Raw genomic sequence first — 25,136 nt, forward strand, 5'->3', positions numbered from 1 at the left:
ATAAGGAGGACTACCAAATGGGTTATGTTTTTGCCTGGCAGAGGAAACTGGCCTTTGAAAATGAAGGGGAAAGTGCAATGGATACTCTACTCCAGACCCTGCCATCCAACAACCCAGGTGCTAACCCTCCTCTGACATATGCACGACAGAACCGTCATGACTCCCCGATGAGAAGAGAGGGTGCCACCCCCCCCCCAGTGAGAGGTAATGGTTTTATTCACCCCAGGACCGGACCAAGGGCCCCCAATGGGGGTATGGGCCAGCGATTTACTAATGCTCCATCTAGGGGTCAGAGAGGTAATGGAAGACGGGGTGATGGGATACCAGCAGAATGGTGGGAGGAGACTACAAGACGACCACTACTTTAGACGAGACTCTCCGAGACTTCCACAAGGATATGGCAGACCTAATTCTGTTTATCACAATGCGGGTGACAGGGATTGGGAACTAGACTCTGCATCTCAGAACCGTTTTTTTCCATTATCTGATTTAGAAGGATCTAATAACCTAAGATATGACGATAGACGGTTGAATAGGGGCGACCGTGACAGTGACTCGAGATTGTATCATTATAGTGATCCTGTTAGGAACTATGATGAACATGGATCCTTACAGTATCCAGGTTCTCTGTGGGGTGGGATGAACCGGAGCTCAGATTTTCACAGGGACAACAGAGGCATAAAAAATCCGGTAGAACGAAGAGAGGAAGCAGAGGGGGGAGGAGAGTCCAGTCAGTTAAAAAGAAGGAGGCCATAGGTTCAGGGATTTTTAATCTAAGCAAACAGGATTTAACGGATTCCGAAAAAAGATTACTAGATAAAGGATTGAAATTCGCTCCACCAAGGAACATGAGTAAGTTCCAGACGTACATGGATATACACAAGTACGTCCGTAAATTAAACATTAAAAGATACATGCTTAGTAACACTACCAGTAATGGAGAGAGAAGTAGGTCGGAATTTCAACACTCCAACCTATCTAATGCATCCCTCTTCAATCCCCCGAGCCCGATACCTGATAACATCAGAGTCTTTAGAGATGTGGTACTACGTGACCTAGATCTGATGAAAGTCAGGAAGGTTAAGATGCAGAGGGATCTTGAGATAGGATTGGATTCCCTCTGCACCAATAAATCTCTGGTGATCAGAGCGGCGAAAAAGGGGGGGGGGGGTTTGTGATATTGGACCGGGCCGATTATCTAAAAAAAATGCATCATATTGTAGACGATAGTACCACTTATACCGTTTTGAATAGAGACCCTGTCTCTAAGTACAAAAAGACCCTCAAAAGAATCGTTGATCAGGGCTTTCGGAGGGGTATCCTGAATGAAAAAGAAAAACTTTTTTTGGTACCGTGTGCTCCTCGCACACCGGTGATCTATTATTTGCCTAAAATACATTAGAGTGTTACTTGCCCCCCGGGACAACCTATAGTGAGTGGTATAGACTCGGTTATGTCCCGGGTGGGCAAGTACATAGATCACTTTTTGCAACCTTTGGTTCAGGCCATACCATCTTACATCAAGGATACCAAACAGGTTATCAACACCTTGTCTAATACTACCCCTAAGAAAGATCTATGGTTGGTAACTGCGGATGTTACTTCTCTATACACCATAATCCCGCACCACCTGGGTTTGGAGGCAGTCAGGTTATATCTTGAAAGGTTATCAGGTTTGGAATCTTTGCAGATCGAATTTATCATGGAACTCTTAGAGTATGTGGCCAGTCACAATTATTTCTGGTTTGACCACCAATTTTACCGCCAAGATAGGGGGGTGGTGATGGGGGCAAAATATGCCCCTAGCCTTGCGAATCTGTAAATGGCCAAGTGGGAGGAGGACGTCATCGATGCCCCCAGGAGGCCGGAGGTGGCCTTGTGGGCTCGATATATCGATGACGTCCTCCTCTGGGATGGATCAGAAATGGAGTTACATGCGTTTATGGCCACTCTCAATGCAAATGAGAGAGGCATTAAACTTAATTTTGAAGCAAGTCAGAAGGAGATTAGCTTCTTGTATTTGAAAATTAAAATAGAAAACGACAGATTTGTGACTGCTACGTTCTTCAAGGCTACTGACCGCAATTCATATATACCTTTGGATAGCTGTCACTATGAACTTTGGTTAAGGGCGGTACCTCAAGGGCAGTTCACACGTCTGAGGCGGAACTGCACTGAGACTGATACTTTTGAGGAGCAGGCGGCCCTTCTCACAAATAGGTTTTTGGAGAAGGGTTATGATGGAGCAGCCCTGTCAAGAGCACTCCAAACAGCCCGTGAGAAAGAGAACAACATTGTTAGCTAATAAACAACTGGAGAATGTAAAATTGCAGGATAGGATACTGTTTATTACCACCTTTTCGGTACAACACCGTAGCATTAAGTGGTTGATACATAAACATTGGCATTTACTAACGAGTGACTCAGTTCTTGGTGCCATTTTACCAGAGAGACTACAGGTAGTTTTTAAAGGAGCATCTTCCCTGGCGAGTCGAATTGCATTGCGCGTACACGATCCTCTAAGTACCAATCGTTGTTTCTTTCAGAACCTCAAGGGATATTATAGATGTAAGAACTGTCAGGTTTGTACTTTGAATAGATGTAGAGATAGAAAAATCTGAAGGTTCACTTCTACAAGTACATTGAAGTCCTTCGATGTAGAACCCTTCATCACATGTTCATCTGAGGGGTTGGTATACCTCATACAGTGCCCTTGCGGCCTCCAGTATGTTGGGAGGACCAAAAGGGCACTGAAAACAAGACTTAACGAACATATAGGGAACATTAGGAGAGGCTTTGACAAACATCCAGTCTCCCGCCATTTCGATCAGGTGCATAACAGAGACCCCTCCGACACTCTATATATGGGGATTGATAAATACCGACCCTATTGGAGGGGTGGGTCTCTGGTGAGGGAGATTTCGAAACAGGAAATGGCATGGATACATAGATTGAAAACGTATACCCCTTTTGGCCTCAATGTTGATACGGATGTGAACGCATTTATCAACAATGCCTGAATATGTGGGTATGTGGAATGTGTCTATCAACAGTGCCTGAATGTGGGTATAGCGCATGTCACATCAGATGGTATTTGAATTTATATTCATAGTCATTTATGAGTATGTCCCCTTTGGGACATTAGATACTACCAACCATTGAACTATTTTCTAATCATTACTTATGCTGGTTATAGTAGATTGTGAGCCCCCCCCGTTAGCTTATGCTCTGGGCCGCAGGCATCGGGGGATATGTGATGGGTCATTTGACTCGTGGGGATTCATTATGAGTAAGAAAGTTTAATGGTATGCCCCCCTATGACCTGTTTACATATATATTGAGGTTGGTGGCCTAGGTCAGTTGTGATAGATGGGTACCCCTAGTCCTTCAGGCGGGGATGAAATAGAATGAGGTCCCTAACCCATGGGGGAGCCATGTTCTATATGGATTTAGGGATAAGTAAGGTTATGTAATTTAACCCACGAGAAAGAGGGTTTTGGCTTTCCTTCCCGAAGGGGTTGTTATATTGTTCTAACACTATTCATGTGTTTGTTCCAACATTACTTATGCGTTGTTATTTTTATACATTTTATCTTATTTTTATTAGTTTAATTTTTAGCAATTTTTATTAATTATATTAATCTTTGGGAGCCAATCGTTTAGATCCCCCTTAATCTCTTTTTTTGATGACAGTTTAGGATAGAGACATCGAGACCAGTGGTGGTGTCGTGGTTGGGATTTGAACTGGCGGCCCTTCTTGCTGCTGGGTGAGAGTGCTAACCACTACACCACTGTGGTTACCAGCACTCATCATGTCTGCCTGTCCATGTAGGACGAGGCACGGTAGAATGGGCATATATCAGGATTATTTGAATGGATGTCATGTTAGCTTTGTTTACAAGTCAAAATGAGGCTTGGTTAAGCAGAAGTAATCATCACACTGGTAAGGGGTGGGGGAAAAATCTAGCTTCTGATTGGATGTCATGTTGGCTTTGTTTACAAGTCAAAATGAGGCTTGGTTAAGCAGAAGTCATCATCACACTGGTAAGGGGTGGGGAAAAATCTAGCTTCTGATTGAATGTTGTATATGGGAAGGTGAAACCCCTAGGATGGCCATCAAGCCGTGGGATTGGATATCCCACCTATTGACACGAATGAGGCTTGGTTAAAGGGGAAGCTATGGTTGATCTAATATAGTGATTGGCCAAATTGAGTACTATGGGAGGGGTGGCCTCTTTGGGAATCTGATCAACCGATTGGCTATTGGAATTTAAATGTTTATATAATTACACATTGGGTGTTCACTATTTTGTTTTATATTTTTTAGTTTTTCTTCTTTTTTCGTTGTTCACTGTGATCAATTATCCTATAACCCTTATTCTTTAGGACTGGGGGTAATAGGCCTAATTTTGCACATTATTATTGAAATTTTGTCTAATGTTTTTTAGTTCATTGAATTTTATGTGGGTTTATGATTTAGCACAGCTTACTCAATTTTTTCATGTGTTTTTTTCTGTAATTATGTAATACAGTCAAGCCGCAGCTGATCAAAGTTCCATTGTGGACGATTAGTATAATATTTTTATCATAGCGCAGTTTTTTCCTTTTTTGCACTAGTTCTGTTAAGACTTCAGTCAGTCTTGATCATTCCGTATCTAAACGACTTGCTCCTCATGTCCCACTCGGAGAAACAACTTTGTCAGGACTTAGAGTTTACTCAACTCAGCCTGAGTCAGTTGGGGTGGATAATCAGTTTGGAAAAGTTCAGAACCACCCCAACACGAATATTCTGTATATGGGCTACAAGATCCTGTCCATAGATCAAAAGATAGTCTTACCGGAAGAAAAGATATTGAATCTGAAATCAGAGAGGCTATGTCAGTATTAGTACTCATGACAGCATCAATTCCGGCCGTACAATGGGCCAGGTTCTACCAAAGAGATCTTCAGAGGTTTGTGTTGGAACAGTTAAAAGACGAGGATCTGGGAGAATATGTATTGATCCCCCCCAAAGTAAAATGTTCCCTCTGGTGGTGAAAGGACTCAGAAAATGTAAACAAAGGGGTACTCTGGGTCTTGCCTATCACATCCACAGTGACTACGGATGTGAGCAGTTGGGGTTGGGGAGCCCACCTCAACTCAAGCTGGGCTCAGGTCAGGTGGACACTAGAGGAGAAACAATTCTCTTCCAATTGGAAGGAGCTAACAGCTATCCTCAGAGCCCTACTAGCATTTCAGGACAAAATACAAGGTCACCATCTACAAGTCGGCTCAGACAATATGATGGCAGTAGCCAATATAAACAAGCAAGGAGGCACCAGAAGTCCTCAGGTAATGTTGGCCAAGCACATATATTTGGGTAGTACAGTGGTGTAGTGGTTAGCACCCTCACCTAGCAGTAAGTAGAGTCGCTGGTTCAAATCCCAACCACGACACTACCTGCCTGGAGTTTGTATGTTCTCCCTGTGCCTGCGTGGGTTTCCTCCGGGTACTCCAGTTTCCTCCCACACTCCAAAGACATGCAGGTAGGTTAATTGGCTTCTGTCCAATATAGGCCCTAGTATATAAATGGGGACCTTGCATTGTGGGCTCCTTGAGGGTAGGAACCAATATGAATGTCAATGTACAGGGATAGGGACAATTGTAGACACCTCACTCAGGTTGAACTGGATGGACTGGTGTCTTTATTCAACCTTACTAACTATGAAACTATGATATTTCAGTGGGCAGAATCCAATCTAGAATCAATCTCTGCAATACACCTGAAAGGGGAGCAGAACAGCACTGCAGACTTCTTGAGTCGACAGCTAGTTTCGAATCAAGAGTGGTCTCTACACCCGGAAGTTTTCGACCACATAGCAACTTTTTGGAGGAAACCAGAAGTGGACCTATTTGCAAACAAAGGAAATGCCAAATTTCCCAGTTTCTGCTTGCTAGGAGCAGGAGATCAACCCTTGGTGGTAGACGCCTTACAGACTCCCTGGATCTTAAACTTGGCTTATGCGTTTCCACCACTTCACCTGATACCGAGGGTTCTAGTGAAGTTTCTAGCAGAGGAAACGTGTTTAATCCTAGTGGCTCCATTTTAGCCCAAGAGGCCATGGTTCACAACTTTACAGTTGACAGACAAGCCTCCTCTGAGGCTTCCCTGCAGGCAAGATCTCTTGTCACGGGGACCTCTCTTACATCCACAAGTAGCCATGCTGAACCTTTCAGTGTGATTACTGAGGAAGAAATTTTGAGGAGTAAAAGCCTAACAGAAAGAGTGATTCAGACCTTACTACTAGGGGTGCGCATCTTCACTGGTCTCACAATTCGATTACGATCATCTGGTATTTGATTAGATTCCGCAACGCATCACCGGCCCTTCCACCCTGCAATCTTTTGGGACACATAACAGTTCCCAAAAGATTGCCCAGGTATGCAGGACAGCGCAGTGAGACATGCACACCCAGCTTTGAACCTGCAGGCTGTCACAGCCGGATACCCACAGTAGTATTGCCAGCGCCATGGACAGGTGGGGAAGAGAATGGAGGGTTTGAGTGGCCATGTCGCTGGTTTGTGGGACAGGTGAGTGTCTTTTTATTAAAAGTCAGAAGATACTTTTTTTGTAGCTGCTGACTTTTAATAAACAAAAAATTGACTGGAACTCCGCTTTGAATTTAAAATAACCTCACTCCCTTGCACTAATCCGGTGCACTAAAGGGTACAGACATTCACACACACTGCTGCTGGGAGGTCAGGAGGGATTACAATCCACAGTTGACAAACAGCCATGTGAAATGGTGCTCAAAAATGTTGGGGGGCGCAAACAAACTGAAAAATACTCAAACTGAAATGCAGCCACCTGTGCCCATTAAATGCAGCCATCACTTCACTACCCCCCCCCCCACAATGCACAGGCTGACAGTCACTGGTTGTTACAGTTCCTTGGCATTCCTGTTTGCACCTTCCAGCACACTAGGAGTTAACAGTGGAATGTTCAACAGGAAGCCCAGGGACCTGTCAGCATGGAGCTTGAGGTGTAAGTAGAGTAAAAACATATTTGTACTCTACTTAATGTTGTACTTCCTTTTAATAAATGCCGTGTTATAATGGCCCCGCTATATGTGCTTTTAAAAAAAAAAATATATCACTTCATTCCGAATTTCACAGTAGTACAACAATACATCCCAATCATGTGACTCCCATCCCGTCCCGCCTCTCCTCTCTCATCTCTGAGTCCTGACGTCCACGGGGAATTCTCAACCCCGCCCACCTCTCCTGATTGTATAGCTATATTTATAGCTATAGTCAGTGAGAAAGTGTAATTTCTTCAGTGTTGTCACATGAAAAGATAAAATATTTACAAAAATGTGAGGGGTGTACTCACTTTTGTGAGATACTGTATATATAATAATATACAGTGCTGTGAAAAAGTATTTGTCCCCTTCCTGATTTTATTTTTTTTTTCTTTGCATATTTTTCATTCTTAAATTATTCAGATCATCAAACAAATGCAAACATTACACAAAGATAACCCAAGTAAATACAAAATGCAGTTTTTAAATTCTGATTTCATTTATTAATGGAAAAAAGCTGTCCAAACCTGCCTGGCCCTAACAACTGCAATCAAGCATTTGCAATAACTGGTAATGAGTCTTTCACATCTCTGTGGAGAAATTTTGTCCGATTCTTCTTTGCAGAATTGTTTTCATTCAGCCACATTGTAGGGCTTTCCAGCATGAACGGTCTGTTTTAACCACTTGCCGACCGCCGCACGACGATATACGTCGACAGAATGGCACGGGCAGGCATATGGGCGTACCTGTACATCCCTGCCTTCCCGCGGGTGGGGGGCCCGATCGGGCCCCCCCCCCCGGTGCCTGCGGCGGTCGGTATTCGTTCGGGAGCGATCCGGGATGAGGGGGCGGCCATTCATTCATGGCCACCCCCTCGCGATCGCTCCCGACGAATGGAAATGCTCCGTGACATCACTTCCTCTCCTGTAATGTAAACACAGGCAGAGGAAGTGATGTAATCTCTCCTCGTGACAGTCTTTTTCGTTCCGGCACCGAGGAGAGAGGAACTGTGAGTTGCACCTAACACTACACTAACAGTAGAACACGCCAGGCACACTTTTCACCCCCGATCACCCCCCCCCCCCCAATCACCCCCCCAATCACCTCTGCACCCCCAGTCACAGTGACACCAATTGCATTTTTTTTTTTGCATTGGTGTCATTTGTGACTGTAATAACTGTTAGGGCAGTTAGGGTTAGCCCCCTTTAGCTCTAGGGTACCCCCCAATAAAGGTTTAACCCCGTGATCACCCCCCGTCGCCAGTGTCACTAATAAGCGATCGTTTTTCTGATCGCTGTATTAGTGTCACAGGTGACGCTAGTTAGGCAGGTAAGTATTTAGGTTCGCCGCAGCTTTTTATAGCGTCAGGGAACCCCATATACTACCGCATAAAGCCCCCTGATTGCCCCCCAGTTAACCCTTTCACCAGTGATCACCATATAACTGTTACAGGTGACGCTGGTTGGTTAGTTATTTTTTTTTTGTTTCAGGGCACCCGCCATTTATTACCTAATAAAGGTTTAACCCCCTGATCACCCGGCGGGTGATATAAGTTTGAGGGTCAGATAAGGTCTGCGTCGCCCCAGCGTCAGGTTAGTGCCAGTACCGCTAACACCCACGCGCAAAGCATACACCTCCCTTAGTAATATAGTATCTGATCAGATCTATATTAGCGTTGCCAGCATTTTAGGTTTCCCAAAACGCATTGTTAGCGGGATCAGCCCAGATACCTGCTAGCACCTGCGTTTAGCCCCTCCGCCAAGCCCAGCCCAGCCCACCCAAGTGCAGTATCGATCGATCACTGTCACTTACAAAACACAACACACATAACTGCAGCGTTCGCAGAGTCAGACTTGATCCCTGCGATCGCTAACAGTTTTTTTGTAGCGTTTTGAAACAGTCGCTGACAGGCTAGGTGCTTTTTTACCTGTGAGTCTCACTAGTGTACCCCTAAATTTAGAGCCCAAAATGGCAAAGCGAAGGTACACTAGTAAAGAGGCCTACACGTTTCTGAGCATGACAGATAGTGAAGAGGACGTCACTCATCTGTCAGATTCAGGCTCAGAATACGATCCTGTAGAGGACAGCGGCTCCATGACAGATAGCTCTGACGACGGAGATGAGGTCCCTGTTAAGGACAGGTGTGCCTGATCCCGAATGTATTCTGTTGTTCAGGTGCAGGAACCGCAGGTCACTCGTATGGAGCAGAGACGTACTAGAGCCGCTCATCCTTCTGGTGAACTGGCAAGCACCAGTGGCCTAGTACACCCTGGACGTACATCCAGCACTGCAGTAACACGTGGTGACGTGGCGAGTCCCATAAGTGCAGTTCAAGCTGGCGAGGTGGCAAGCACAAGTAGTGTCCCGCTGCCACCAAGACAAAGACAAAGACAGGCCCGTCGTACCCATAGTGCCCTTCCTGCAGAATTCGCCAATCCTAATTGGGTGCCCACCACTTCTGCAGAACCCGTACTTCCCCCATTCACTGGCTAACCTGGCATTAACGTGGAAACGACACTTGACTTTTACTCACTGTTTTTCACCGAAGATCTCTATAGATCTATTGTGGACCAAACCAATTTGTACGCTGGTCAACACATCGCCACTATTCCCCAGTCCGCCCTTGCCAGACAATGGAAACCAGTTACGGTTTCCGAATTTAAAATCTTTCTGGGCCTCTCCCTCAACATGGGCATAACCAAAAAGAGTGAGTTGCGGTCATATTGGTCCACTGACCCAATTCACCATATGCGCGTGTTCTCTGCTTCCATGTCCAGGGCACGATACGAGCTGATTTTGCGGTTCATGCACTTCAGCGACAATGAACACTGTCGTCCTCGTGGAGACCCTGAATACGATCGGCTCTACAAAATTCGGCCCCTCATAAACCACTTCAACCAACGTTTTGCAGACTTGTTTACTCCCCATCAAGTTGTCTGCGTTGATGAGTCCCTGATTAAGTTTTCTGGTCGCTTGTCATTCAAACAATACGTCCCCAACAAGCGTTCCAGATACGGGGTCAAGATGTATAAGCTCTGTGACAGGGCCACAGGCTATACACGTAGTTTTATGGTTTATGAGGGTAAAGATAGTCACGTAGAGCCGGAGAACTGCCCTGACTACATAGGAAGCGCTGGCAAGATAGTGTGGGACATGGTGTCACCCTTATTCGGAAAGGGGTACCACTTGTACGTGGACAATTATTACACAAGCGTGCCACTGTTTAGTCACTTGTTTGATCAGCAGATTGGAGCATGTGGCACCGTGTGACCTAATCGCCGTGGCTTTCCCCAGAGGCTTGTAGAGTCCCGTCTTAGGCTGGGGGAGAGAGCCTGCTTGCGCAGTAATAATTTGCTCGCTATGAAGTGGAGGGATAATAAGAATGTTTTCGTTCTTACCTCCCTTCATGCAGACACGACGGTCCAAATTCCTACGGCGACTGGTATTGTGGAGAAACCCCTCTGTGTCCACAAATATAACCTTAACATGGGAGGGGTGGACCTCAATGACCAGTTGTTGGCGCCGTATCTAGTTACCCGTAAGGCCAGACGCTGGTACAAAAAAGTATCTGTTTATTTATTCCAATTGGCTATACTGAATGCTTATGTACTACACAAAGCTTCAGGACGGACTGGATCCTTCCTTAAATTCCAGGAGGATATCGTCAGAGCCCTTCTGTATCCAGGCGGTGCTCCACCTCACCTTCCCCTACCAGATGCAGTAAGCCGGCTGCATGAGAGGCATTATCCTTATGTCATCCCGAGTACCCCTACCCAACGAGCCCCCCAAAGAAAATGTCGTGTCTGCAGAAAGCGCGGATATAGGCGTGACTCCTGTTATTGTTGTCCCCGCTGTCCTGACAATCCTGGTCTTTGCATTGGTGAATGTTTTGAACGCTACCATGAACTAGTTGAGTTTTAGAGTAGGGTACAGCATTGCACAGGCTAGGCACACGTTCACAGGGTCTCCCAAGATGCCATCGCATTTTGAGAGACCCAAACCGCTGGAACCGTTACAATGGAAGTGTTAAAGTTACATAAAAAAGTGTTTAAAAAAACAAAAAGTAAAAAAAACAAAAAATAAAATAAAATACAAAAAAACAAAAAAAACAAAAATAGTTGTCGTTTTATTGTTCTCTCTCTCTCTATTCTCTCTCTATTGTTCTGCTCCTTTGTACTGTATTCTATTCTGCAATGTTTTATTGTTAACCATTTTTTGTTTTCAGGTACGCCATTCTGCTGCAGCGCGGATTTATTTATCTTGACAGCAACAGCGTTTGCTCCCACGATACGTAAAGCCGCGACTCCAGCACTGTCGGAGGTGATTTCACCACCACAGTTAAAAAAGAGCATATATGCCGAAGCATGGGGGCATACGGGGTGGAGGAGCGATCTGCTCCTACCTTTTGAGGGAGGATGCCCCCATGCTTCGGCATATATATATTTTAGGCACAGATTGTGTTAAATGTGTTATTTTTTGCTATTTTCTTTTGTATTTGCTTTGCAGGTATGGTACGTCTTACTGTTATACTGTAATGTTACTTTGTTTTATTGTTAACCATCATTTGCTTAGCAGGTACGCCATTCAGTTGCAGCGCGGATTTATTTATCTTGACAGCAACAGCGTTTGCTCCCACGATACATAAAGCCGCGACTCCAGCACTGTCGGGGGTGATTTCACCACCACAGTTAAAAAAGAGCATATATGCCGAAGCATGGGGGCATAAGGGGTGGAGGAGCGATCTGCTCCTACCTTTTGCGGGAGGATGCCCCCATGCTTCGGCATATATAAATGGTTCATGTATGCCCACCATTAGAAGTGGGTGGATGAAGGGAGGTATCTAATGGTGGGCATACCCACCGATCAATATTTTTTTTTCGTTCAGCCCACAGGCTGCATGAAAAAAAAATTACAATATATGCCCAACCAGTTCCAGCAACATACTGGTATGTTGCTGGACTTTGAGTGCTTATACCAGAATGATGCCTGCAGGTTTAGGTATCATCTTGGTATCATTCTTTTCAGCCAGCGGTCGGCTTTTATGTAAAAGCAATCCTAGCGGCTAATTAGCCTCTAGACTACTTTTACAAGCAGTGGGAGGGAATGTCCCCCCCCCCGCACCATCTTCCATGGTTTTCTCAGGCTCTCCTGTCCCAACAGGGAACCTGAAAATGCAGCCGGTGGTTCCGCCAGCTGACCATAGAGCTGATCAGAGACCAGAATGGCTCCAATCATCTCTATGGCCTAAGACACCAGAAGCTACGAGCATTTCATGACTTAGATTTTGCGGGATGTAAACAGCGCCATTGGGAAATTGGGAAAGCATTTTATCACACCGATCTTGGTGTGGTCAGATGCTTTGAGGACAGATAGACCCTAATTTTTTCAAAAAAGAGTACCTGTCACTACCTATTGCAATCATAGGGGATATTTACATTCCCTGAGATAACAATAAAAATCATAAAAAAATATATATAAATGAAAGGAACAGTTTAAAAATAAAAAAAGCAAAATAAATAATAAAAAATAAAAAAAACACCCCTGTCCCCCCCCTGCTAAGGCGCAACGTCGAACGCAAGCGTTGGTCTGGTGTCATATGTAAACAGCAATTGCACCATGCATGTGAGGTATCACCACGAAGGTCAGATCGAGGGTACTAAGTTTAGCAGTAGACCTCCTCCGTAAATCTAAAGTGGTCACCTGTAAAGGCATTTAAAGGCTTTTAAAAATGTACGTAGTTTGTCGCCGCTGCACATTTCTGCGCAATTTTAAAGCATGTCGTGTTTGGTATCCATGCACTCGGCCTAAGATCATATTTTTTATTTCATCAAACATTTGGGCAATATAGTGATTTTTAGTGCATTAAAATAAAAAAAAGTGTGTTTTTTCCCCAAAAAATGCGTTTGAAAAATCGTTGCGCAAATACCGTGTAAAAAAAAAAAATGAAACACCCACCATTTTAATCGGTAGGGCTTTTGCTTTAAAAAAACACTTCATGTTTGGGGGTTAAAAGTAATTTTCTTGCAAAAAATAATATTTTTTCATGTAAACAAAAAGTGTCAGAAAGGGCTTTTTCTTCAAGTGGTTAGAAGAGTGGGTGATGTGTGACATAAGCTTCTAAATGTGTATAAAATGCCAGGACAGTTCAAAACCTCCCCAAATGACCCCATTTTAGAAAGTAGACACCCCAAGCTATTTGCTGAGAGGCATGTCGAGTCCATGGAATATTTTATATTTTGACAAAAGTTGTGGAAAAAAGACATTATTATTATTATTTTTTTTTTTTTTTGCACAAAGTTGTCATTAAATGATATATTGCTCAAACATGCCATGGTTATATGTAAAATTACACCCCAAAATACATTCTGTTGCTTCTCCTGAGTACGGGGATACCACAAGTGTGAGACCTTTTGGGAGCCTAACCGCGTACGGTACCCCAAAATCCAAGCACCACCTTCAGGATTTCTAAGGGTGTAAATTTTTCATTTCATTCCTCACTGCCTATCACAGTTTCGGAGGCCATGGAATGCCCAGATAGCACAAAATCCCCCCAAGTGATCCCATTTTGGAAAGGAGACACCCCAAGCTATTTGCCGAGAGGTATGGTGAGTATTTTGCAGACCTTCATTTTTGTCACAAAGTTTTGAACATTGAAAAAAAGAAAAAAAATATACATTATTTTTTTTTCTTCATTTTCAAAAACAAATGAGAGCTGCAAAATACTCACCATGCCTCTCGGCAAATAGCTTGGGGTGTCTACTTTCCAAAATGGGGTCATTTTGGGGGGTTTTGTGCTATTTTGGCATTTTATGGCCTTCAAAACTGTGATAGGTAGTGAGGTGTGAAATCAAAAATTTACACCCTTAGAAATCCTGAAGGCGGTTCTTGGTTTTCGGGGCCCCGTACGTGACTAGGCTCCCAAAAAGTCCCACACATGTGGTATCCCCGTACTCAGGAGAAGCAGCAGAATTTATTTTGGGGTGTCATTTCACATATGCCCCTGGCATGTGTGAGCAATATATCATTTAGTGACAACTTTGTGAAAAAAAATAAAAATAAATAAAAGTTTGTAATTTTCCCGCAACTTGTGGCAAAATATAAAATATTCCATGGACTCAACATGCCTCTCAGCAAATAGCTTGGGGTGTCTACTTTCTAAAATGGGGTCATTTGTGGGGGTTTTGTGCCATCTTGGCATTTTATGGCCTTCAAAACTGTAATAGGTAGTGAGGCGTGAAATCAAAAATGTACGCCCTTAGAAAGCCTGAAGGCGGTCCTTGGCTTTCGGGGCCCCGTACGCAGCTAGGCTCCCAAAAAATCCCACACATGTGGTATCCCTGTAGTTAGGAGAAGTAGCAGAATTTATTTTGGGGTGTCATTTCACATATGCCCATGGCATGCGTGAGCAATATATCATTTAGTGACAACTTTGTGAAAAAAAAAAAAAAGTTTGTAATTTTCCCGCAACTTGTGGCAAAATATAAAATATTCCATGGACTCAACATGCCTCTCAGCAAATAGCTTGGGGTGTCTACTTTCTAAAATGGGGTCATTTGGGGGGGTTTTGTGCCATCTTGGCATTTTATGGCCTTCAAAACTGTAATAGGTAGTGAGGAGTGAAATGAAAAATTTACGCCCTTAGAAAGCCTGAAGGCGGTGCTTGGTTTTCGGGGCCCCGTACGCGGCTACGCTCCCAAAAAATCCCACACATGTGGTATCCCCGTACTCAGGAGAAGCAGCAGAATTTATTTTGGGGTGTAATTTCACATATGCCCATAGCATGTGTGAGCAATATATCATTTAGTGACAACTTTGTGAAAAAAATAAAATAAATTTTATGTCATTATTCAATCGCTTGCGGCAAAAAAATAAAATATTCAATGGGCTCAACATGCCTCTTATCAATTTCCTTAGGGTGTCTACTTTCCAAAATGGGGTCATTTGCAGGGGTTTTGTACTGCCCTGCCATTTTAGCACCTCAAGAAATGAGATAGGCAGTCATAAACTAAAAGCTGCGTAAATTCCAGAAAATGTACCTTAGTTTGTAGATGTGACAACTTTTGCGCAAACCAATAAATATACAGTTATTGACTTTTTTTTTACCAAAGACATGTGGCTGAATACATTTTGGCCTAAATGTATGACTAAAATTGAGTTTATTGGATTTTTCTAATAACAAAAAGTAGAAAATATCATTTTTTTTCAAAATTTGCGGTCTTTTTACGTTTATATCGCAAAAAATAAAAATCGCAGAGTCAGTCAAATACCTTTAAAAGAAAGCTCTATTTGTGGGAAGAAAAGGACGCAAATTTCGTTTGGGTACAACATTGCATGACCGTGCAATTACCAGTTAAAGCAACGCAGTGCCAAATTGTAAAAAGACCTCTGGTCATTTACCAGCAAAATGGTCCTGTCTGAAAGTGGTTAAGGTCATGCCACAGCATCTCAATCGGTTTTAAGTCCAGACTTTGACTAAGCCACTCCAAAACCTTCATTTTGGGTTTTTTAGAGCCATTCAGAGGCGGACTTGCTGTTGTGTTTTGGATCATTGTCCTGCTGCATAACCCAAATGTGCTTGAGATTGTAGAGTGCAGAATTCACGGTTCCCTCAATGATGGCAAGTCGTCCATGTCTTGAAGCTGAAAAGAAGCCCCAGACCATCACACTACCACCATAATATGTGACTGTTGGTATCATGTTCTTTTTATAAAATGCTGTGTTAGTTTTACATTAGATGTAACTGGACGCATACCTTTACATACCTTCTAAAAAAAAGTTCAGTTTTTATCTCATCAGTCCACAGAATATTTGCCCAAAAGTCTTGGGGATAATCAAGATTTTTTTGGCAAATGTGAGAGGAGCCTGTGTGTTTTTTGGTCAGCTGTGGCTTTGGCCTTGGAACTTTCCCATGGATGCCATTTTTGCCCAGTCTCTTATTGTTAAATCATAAACACTGACCTTACCTGAGGCAATTGAGACCCGCATTTCTTTAGATGTTGTTCTGGGTTCTTTTATGACCTTCTGGACGGGTCGTCGTCGTGCTCTTGGAGTCATTTTGGTTGGCCGGCCACTCCTGGGAAGGTTCACCACTGTTCCAAGTTTTCTCATTTGGTTTCTCCACCATGGTTGGCTGAAGTTCCAAAGCCTTAAAAATGGCTTTGTAATCCTTTTCAGACTGAAAGATGTCTACTACTTTTGTCTCTCATTTGTTCTTGAATTTCTTTAAATTGCGGCATTGTGTTGCTTTTTTAGATTTTTTTTTTAGCATGCTTCACTTTGTCAGACAGCTTACGTTTAAGTGATTTCTTGATTCTTCAGGTCTGGCAGTAATCAGGCCTGGGTTTGGCAAGTGAAATTGAACTCCGCTTTCCAAAAAATTTGATTAATTACAGTGTTCATTCATGATTTAGCGGGGGCAGGCAATTTTTTACATAGGGCAGGTTTGGACAGCTTTTTTTCCCCTTAACCGGGTCCCGGTTAATGGCACGGGCAGGCATATTGGCGTACAGGTACGTCCAATCTTCAATGCCGCCCTGCCATCACGAGCGCGCCGCCGGCGGCACGCTCGCGTGCCGGTCGGGACCCCCGTGAGTCCGGTCACGGGTCCCACGGACTCGATCGCCGCGGGCATACCCGCGGTCGTCTCACGGGACGGCTGAATGGAGGAAATGCCGTGTAAACAGAATTTCTCCATTCTGCCTAGCAACTAGTGACGCTGATCTCTGCTCCATGTGATTGGAGCAGAGATCAGTGTTCACTAAATGAAAGCCCAACCCCCCCACAGTTAGTAACACACCCCTAGGAACACTGCCACCCACTGGTTAACCCCTTCACTGCCAGTGTCATTTACACAGGAATCACTGCATTTATATAGCAGTGATTACTGTAGAAATGACAATGGTCCCAAAAATGTGTCAAAAATGTCCGATGTGTCCGCCACAATGTCGCAGTCACAATAAAAATCGCTGATCACTGCCATTACTAGTAAAAAAATAAATAATAAAAAATTATTAATAAAAATGCCATAAAACTATCCCTATTTTGTAAACGCTATAACTTTTGCGCAAACCAATCAATAATCGCTTATTGCGATTTTTTATTATACCAAAAATATGTAGAATAATACGTATCGGCCTAAACTGAGGGAAAAAAATGTTTTTTTATATATTTTTAGGGGATAATTATTATAACAAAAAGTTAAAAATAATGCGTTTTTTTCAAAATTGTCGCTCTATTTTTGTTTATAGCGCAAAAAATAAAAACCGCAGAGATGATCAAATACCACCAAAAGAAATCTCTATTTGTGGGAAAAAAAGGACGTCAATTTTGTTTGGGAGCCACGTCGCAATTGTCAGTTAAAGCGACGCAGTGCCGAATCGCAAAAAGGGGTCTGGTCTTTGACCAGCAAAATGGTCCGGTCTGTAAGTGGTTAATAAATGCAATTATCATTTAAAAACTGCATTTTGTATTTACTTGGGTTATCTATGTGTAATAGTAAAATTTGTTTGATAATCTTAATCATTTAAGTGTGACAAATATGCAAACAAAATTGAATAAACAGAAGGGGGGCAAATACTTTTTCACGTGTGTGTGTGTGTGTGTGTGTGTGTGTGTGTGTGTGTGTGTGTGTGTGTGTGTGTGTGTGTGTGTGTGTGTGTGTGTGTGTGTGTGTGTGTGTGTGTGTGTGTGTGTGTGTGTATATAAGAGAGGCAAAAATAAAGATGACCACCTCTGAGCCTGGTCTCCCCAAGACATGTCTGCTACTACCTGCTTTTATTATTTTTAAATCAGCAATTCTCTTTTGTGTCTTGACAGGAAAATCAATGGAATACCTCCGCTGTTTATATTTCCGCATGAAGAATGAAGTTTTCTGTGGCTCACGCCCATATGAGTCTGCCCCACTGGAAGAGTTTCTTAAAAAAGAATTTGGGGAACAAACAAAGATGACCGATGTGACACACCCTAAGTGAGTTTTCCAATTTGTTATATGCTATACTCATACTGTATATGTCTGGTCCTCTCTTATTTCTTTCTTTCCTGATGTCTGCAATAAGGCCTGGATCACACTGTTTTTATTTTAGATAGCTTTAACTGAGGCAGCGTGCATCGCACTAAATTGCATGGTACATGGTATAGCATGCAATCTGGTGCTTGCAAATGCACTGCATTGGAGACCTGCGTTTGGGGTGTCAGTAACAATTATGTTGCCATTCCCAGCAGATTGCAATGGGTAGTGCGTTTTGAATAAGGTGCAGGAAATGCATATGGCCTTCCCACACTTCTGGTGTGAGCCTGCCCATAAGGGAATACATATGTAGGTATGTTCTCTAAGTACACATTTTTAGTTGTTTAAATGTGAACTGTTGCATGTGAAAATTATGTAGTCTTTAATTTAGCCAGCAGGTGGAGCTCTGGTCTTCTTTCATTGCTTTCTGTATTTTTATATGTTAACTAAAGCCTGTTAATGGATTTGGATTGGTCAGGGTGAAATTTCAAGACAGAAATTCAGGGTCTCATCCCCTATCAAGACAGCTCACTAAGAAGGTTCAGTGAAAGAAATCTGTCTGAAAGTCACTTCTGCTGTGATGTCTCTTTAGTTAAACTATAGTGCTTTGGTAATGGTTTTCATGTATTTAAATCAACTTTTAAAGGATATAACCTTAAAAAATAAAACAAAGTCAGCTGAACTGCAGCTCCTGCATTCTGGAGGTAAATAGGCAGAATTGCGGCTTCCAGCGGCCCTGTCCGGATCTCAGCACGGACACCTGTGTCCCCTGGCCTGTCGGGGAACCACCTGGGGCCATTGGTGCGAAGCACATCCCAGTTTCAACCTTCAGAGGGGCAGTCCGTGGCTCCAGACTATCTAAGTGGAGCAGCGGCCATCTTGCTCCACCCAGCGGCAGCATCACCATCATCACCACTAACTCTCTTGCTCACTCCTCGCAAACTGTTTGGCTGTGTGGCCTATTACCCATGGCCGGCAGCCACTGAGCCACCGCTCCTGAGCCATCCAGAGTTACCATCAAGAATAAAGAGAAGTGCCCCTCTTTATACTCCTGGACACACACTAGCAGCCTCCGCACCTCTCCTGTGCCTGATAAAGACCCCACAGCATACCAGGAACATCCCGACCGTACAGAGTTGGACTCCGGTCGAGGATTACAGTGATCTCCTTGGCGTGGGTAGCACAGAAGGTGGCCGAGGCCCTGTCCCCATACCCACTTGTGGCGGCCATCTTGCTCCACCCGACAGCATGATTACTGGGACTTTTCTAACCCCCCTGAGCCTGGATAGCGCCATACAAAGTCAACAGAACTGCCCAGCATATCTGGGTTCCAGATATAGTGCTAATCAAAGAACCCCCTCTTCCCCCACTACCTCAGGGAAGTACAGTTCTCAGCATCATTCATAGGAGTAGTAGCCATATTGCTACACCCCAACAAAAACATCTCTTTGCTCTACTTACTCTAACAGGGCTCCACAGCTCCCTTATCAGTTGGTTTTTTAACCCCTCAACAGTGTTGTAGTTCATCACTGCCTCAAACTAGGATGTTGGAAATAAGATGAACTAAGGCCATGTTCCCAACTTAAAAGGGGCACATACGAGGCGCAATGCGGATTGGGGGACGGTGCTGGTTTGGTTACACAGTCAAGTTTACCCACATCTCAAATTAATGTGTATACTAGAAGGATTATTCCTCTAGTGGGACTTTAAAAGGTAAACTACTCTTGTAAGTAAAGGCGTAGGGTTTTAGTATAAGATGTGTAAGGTGATAGTAGATGGACACAATCTACATGTAAACAAGTCAAAGTACAAAAAATAGACAGGTGGGTATACAGGATGCACAAAATCTGATCAAGGAAAATACAGTATATGCAATACATAAGGCACAATCTAGGCTTTGTATGTGGTAATACAAACAAGTAAAAACCCAATGTTTTGAGTTTAAGATTGATATTACTCTTCTTCAGGGGTATAAGATTGTGACCATGACGACGGATACGTCTATAAATTAAAAGGACAATTGTAAACATAAAATGTAATGACAAGATAAAAAAATCATTATGCATACTTATGTCATTTAAAAAGTTCTATTTACACTGACCATAAAGCATTGCTTGGGGACTTAGATATTTTGCATGCACTTAAAAACAGGAGGAATGGGATAGGATGCTAATGTCCTGCGCGATGCTGGCTCCAGAATGTCCGAGCGGGGGGGGGCCAATGGAGGCCCATGGGGGAGTTTTCCCCACTGAGGGTGGCAAGACCCCAATCGATATAGTCGCGGTCCAGGAAGCGAGGCGTAATCGGTAGGAGAACAAAGGGGGAACCCGTAAGTGTGCCAAACTTTGCGTAGGGACCGAGCGGTGTACATAGTGGTAGCCTCCACTAGAGTGGAAGCCCCCCAAAAATAAAACACCATACTAGAAAATCATGTGAGGTAAACATACCTGATAGCCTGAAAAACACAGATACCACAGCTGTGCTGGGGATAATGCTAACAGTGTTTATAGGTATAAGCACCAACACAGAGAACAGGAGCCTATCAGAGATGATTAAGGAGGCAGGTAATAGGATGGAGAGGTCTGCATATATGTGCAGTCAGTGTTGTGCGGGCTTCTGTGATACCCTGTATGAAAGGGGAGAAGAGAGTGTCAGCAGTCATAGGAAGGTGCCTTCCTTGCACAACGTTAAAGAGTGAGGATGTATCTGGGCTGCATAAAGATCAGCCGCTGGCTTGAGTAGGAACAACATACCTGTGCAACCTGGGGTTGAGCAATGTCCAGCACAGTCACTGTTTAAAAAAAAAAAAATTCACTTTTATTCCTATTACAAGGAATGAAAACATCCCTTGTAATAGAAAAAAAGCACGACAGGACCACTTAAATATGAAATCTAAAATGCAATAAAAATAAAATAAAATTTTAATATAAAAAATAATTTAGAAAAAAATGGCCCTTTAAGAGCTGTCGACGGGATGTGACGCAATTGTATGGAGACGGGAGGGGGCCATCTTCCCCCTCACTCGTCTCCATACCTGACAGGAGATATGACGCGATCGCCTCCGCCGCTGCCGACAGCTCCGGTAAGCAGCGGAGGGCTCCGGATCGCGGCAGGAGGGGAGGCCCCTCTCCCGCCACCGATAAGTGATCTCACGGCAAATTCGACTCAGAGACCACTTTTATCTTGTAGCAGACCGCCTGCTGAAGAAGGGGATACTGGGGTTATGGCTAGCTGCTGCCATAACAACGATATCCTCCTTCAGGCTGGGTTCACACTGCTGCGGTGATGAGATTGGATGTGATTCGCACCACACTGCAGTGCAAATCACATCCGATCTCTGTGCGATGCGAGTTGATCCATACAGATAGTATGGCTGAATTCGCATCGCATCCGGCCCAAACTCGCACAGGACCCTTTTTTTGGTCCGCAGCAGAATCGGATCACATGGGTGTTCACACCATGCGATCCGATTCCTGTCCGAGTTTGCAGATCGCACTGCGATATGCGAACTGATCTGGGGGTGTCATTAGCGTTTCACTGACACTCCCAGCAGTTTGCATAGGGCAGTGTGAACTGCCACTGGGAGGCATGCGATGCGGGAACTCAGGCAGCGGATTCGCAGCGTTCCCGCATCGCTGCAGTGTGAACCCAGCCTCAAACAGCCACCGTAAAACTGCGGTGGGTGGTCTGTAAGTGGATAACAGACCCTACTATTACGCAACAACTTTCAACAAAATTGGAAGATTACTTACTCATAATACTCCCGTCATTTCTTCTACCACTTTATGGACAGCACACAAGGCAGTTATGAGAGGCCATCTAATGAATACTGCCTCGGCCAAAAACAAAAAATCTAATTTAATGGATATTAATACCCTAACCAAAGAATTAGACAAACATTTCCAATCCCCTTCTTTGGACCTATATAATCAAATCTAACATAAAAGATGTACCCTAGACACGTTTGCTGACACAGAAAAGATCTTGAGATGGTCCAAAGCAAAATTCATATTATATAGCAACTCTGCCTCTACAATGTTTGCTAGAAAGCTAAAACAATATACAAACCCCCCACATGTGTAAAAATTACACAATTCCAAAGGGAATTTAGTCTCTCACCCTAAAGAAGTCATAGAGACCTTTTAGACTTCTATAAAAATTAGCTATCTGCTCTCCATTCTTCACCAAAACATTCTTCTCAAGAATGGCTTGGAGATCCAGGACTGGACGGTCTCCCGCTTGAATTTTATGCCACCTACTCTGAAATTTTGACCCCTAAACTTCATGACTTATATAAATCCATATTTGACACGGGAATCCTACCTCCCTCCATGAGAGAAACACAAATAGTAGTGATTCCCAAGCCAGGGAAGGACCCAAACTACCCGGAATCGTATAGACCTATCTCCTTACTACAGGTCGACATTAAAATACTGGCCAAGATTCTTGCTTCCCGCCTTAATTAGGTCATCCTCTCACTGATCCACCCTGACCAGACTGGCTTTATGCCAGGAAAAAACACCGCCATGAATATCCGCCGCTTACTCATGAACATCCAGGGATTCCATGATGAAGTCGGCTCGCGGGTAGTGGTGGCCTTGGATGCTGCCAAGGCCTTCGACTCCGTGGAATGGAACTACTTGTGGGAATGCCTCTCGGGATTCGGACTTGGCCCCAACTTTATTCGATGGGTCCAACTCCTGTATCAATCCCCGAGGGCCAAGGTGCTTGTGAACGGCTGGCTCTCTGATCAGTTCCCACTGGAGAGAGGGACTTGACAAGGTTGTCCCCTTTCTCCCATGCTGTATGCGTTGGCTGTGGAACCACTAGCTATTATGGTTCGCGCAGACACCAGAATTTGTGGCCTTAGGATAGGAGATCTGGAGGAAAAGATCGGGATGTATGCTGACGATACACTCCTATACTTAGCCGACTCGGGTCCCTCTCTCCTTGCAGCCCTTCACACCATAGACTGTATTGGTAGTCATTCGGGTCTGAGCATCAACTGGTCTAAATCCCAGATCCTTCCGCTTGATCATTTCCCCCCTGTGCCCACGTCCCCTCCTCTAAATCTCCCTAGGGTTTCCATGATCAAGTATTTAGGAGTGCAGGTCACTAGATCGCTGACAGACTATATACCCCTGAACATTGAACCCCTTTTCACCCTGATCAAGAACAAGACTCAAACCTGGGCCAGACTACCTCTGGGTGTTATGGGACGCATCAATCTGGTCAAAATGATACTCCTGCCCAAGATACTGTATTTGGTGTGGCATGCACCCCTGTATATACCACAAAATTTTTTCAAGACGATTGAATCAATTCTTAATTCATTTATATGGGGCCACAGCAGACACAAATTGTCTTGGAGACTTCTGAAGAACCCAGTGACAATGGGAGGGGCTGCTCTTCCAGATTTCCAGGATTATTATCTTGCCTCCCAGTTGTCCCATTTCTATCACTTTGACAAGAGCGAGCTACCAAGATACCAGACATTACTTTGTAAACGCCCTGACGACCCAGCCCACACCCCACTTCAGTCAGTCCTTAGGGCCCCACTGTCCAGACGTCCCCCTCATCACAAGGTAGACATGCTGACGCACCACCGGAGGATATGACGGGCGGCCCTTAACAAACTTGGGACCCCACAGGTTCATTCTTACACGCCTCTCTGGTTCAACACTCATTTGCCCGAATTGCTGTCCGTTCCGGACCCCGCAGCCTGGACGCGCTATGGGATCCTGTATGTGCACCAAATTATGACTAACACTGGGATTAAATCCTTTCAGTCACTAAAGGAAGAATTCACACTCCCTAACCATCTTTTCTTCAGATATTTACAGCTCCGACATGCGCTACAGACTCAATTTGCCGGCTCCAACCCCACTCTGACAGTCCCTCACATAGTGGATATAGTCACAGGTGCTGAGCCAACCAAGTTGATCTCCGCCCTCTACTCCGCCATCCGTCTCCCAGGCACCAGGGCATTGGCTTATGCTGCCAAGGCCAGATGGGAGCTGGATGTGGGAGTGATTGAGGATGAGGAGTGGGATGAAGTCTTGGGGGACGTGAAGAGAGTCTCCCCCAGGCTCTCGGACCGCCTCACACAGCTATACATTCTACATAGGACATACCTGACCCCCCAGAAGATAGCACGGTTTAAACCCACGTATAATCCAGGATGCCGCTTATGCGACCACACTCCAGGCTCCTTCTATCACCTCATATGGTCCTGTCCGGTTATCCAAACATACTGGATACAGGTAATTCGCTTTCTCCATGACCAAATGGGCTCTCCTGCTAGCCTTGACTCGAAGATGTGTCTGCTTGGTCTCTTACCAGAATTAGAAGCTGACAAGTCCCTTCGCACCTTCCTACATGAAACACTGTTCCTGGTGCGAAAAGTGATTGCTCGTGGCTGGATGCAGGCCCTCCCCCCCACGGTCCAGTGCTGGAAAAAAGAGGTTAACGATACCCTCCCTTATAAGAAATTGGTTTATACACATAGAGGATGTCCACTTAAATATGAGCGGATCTGGGGTAGGTGGTTGGGAGATGGGGAGACGTGTACTTGATATGCTGTTATATTGATCCCTTGCCCCCCTCCCCCCTCTGCTTATCCCCTTCGGTGCTTCCTCCACCTTAAGGACCTACTTTTATTATGTCCCCCTCCCCCTTTTATTTCTCCTTTTGCCTGCTCCCCCTACCCCAGTTGACACAAATTAGCTCTAATAATGCATCTACCCATGATGGGTGTCGGACCCCTATACAGCGCAGCTAACCCAATGCTCTCATGTATGCAACACTGCCTTGGCCAGATTGGCCCACGTTATTTGATGTATCGTATGTATGCCTGCTATGTATGTTATCTTCTGTTTCTTTCTTTTTTTTTCCAATAAAGTTTGTTTTTTGATTAAAAAAAGAATGGCTTGGAGATATTTTGCTACCTACCCTGTCCGCCCAACAAACTGAAAAACTGAACGCTCCATGTACCACTATAGAAATAACTGAGATTATTAAGTCCCAGATGGATACCCTTTATCATAAAAAATTCTCCCATATTCTGGCCC

The 25,136-nt window shown here is 44.2% G+C and overlaps 1 protein-coding gene across 8 annotated transcripts in view; it reads left to right on the top strand.

Annotated features, from left to right (window-relative positions):
* Positions 1 to 25,136, top strand: part of PLA2G6 (phospholipase A2 group VI) — a 252,096-nt gene that overhangs the window by 185,976 nt on the left and 40,984 nt on the right. For all 8 annotated transcript variants that reach the window (XM_077452375.1, XM_077452379.1, XM_077452372.1 and 5 more), the window contains one exon: positions 17,877 to 18,027. In XM_077452375.1, the coding sequence (XP_077308501.1) occupies positions 17,877 to 18,027 (151 nt within the window). The remainder of the gene's footprint in view (positions 1 to 17,876; positions 18,028 to 25,136) is intronic.

Source organism: Lithobates pipiens, unplaced genomic scaffold (assembly GCF_037356315.1).
Source record: "Lithobates pipiens isolate NorthernLeopardFrog02 unplaced genomic scaffold, aLitPip1_a1.2 Scaffold_23, whole genome shotgun sequence".
Classification (NCBI taxonomy): Eukaryota; Metazoa; Chordata; class Amphibia; order Anura; family Ranidae; genus Lithobates; species Lithobates pipiens.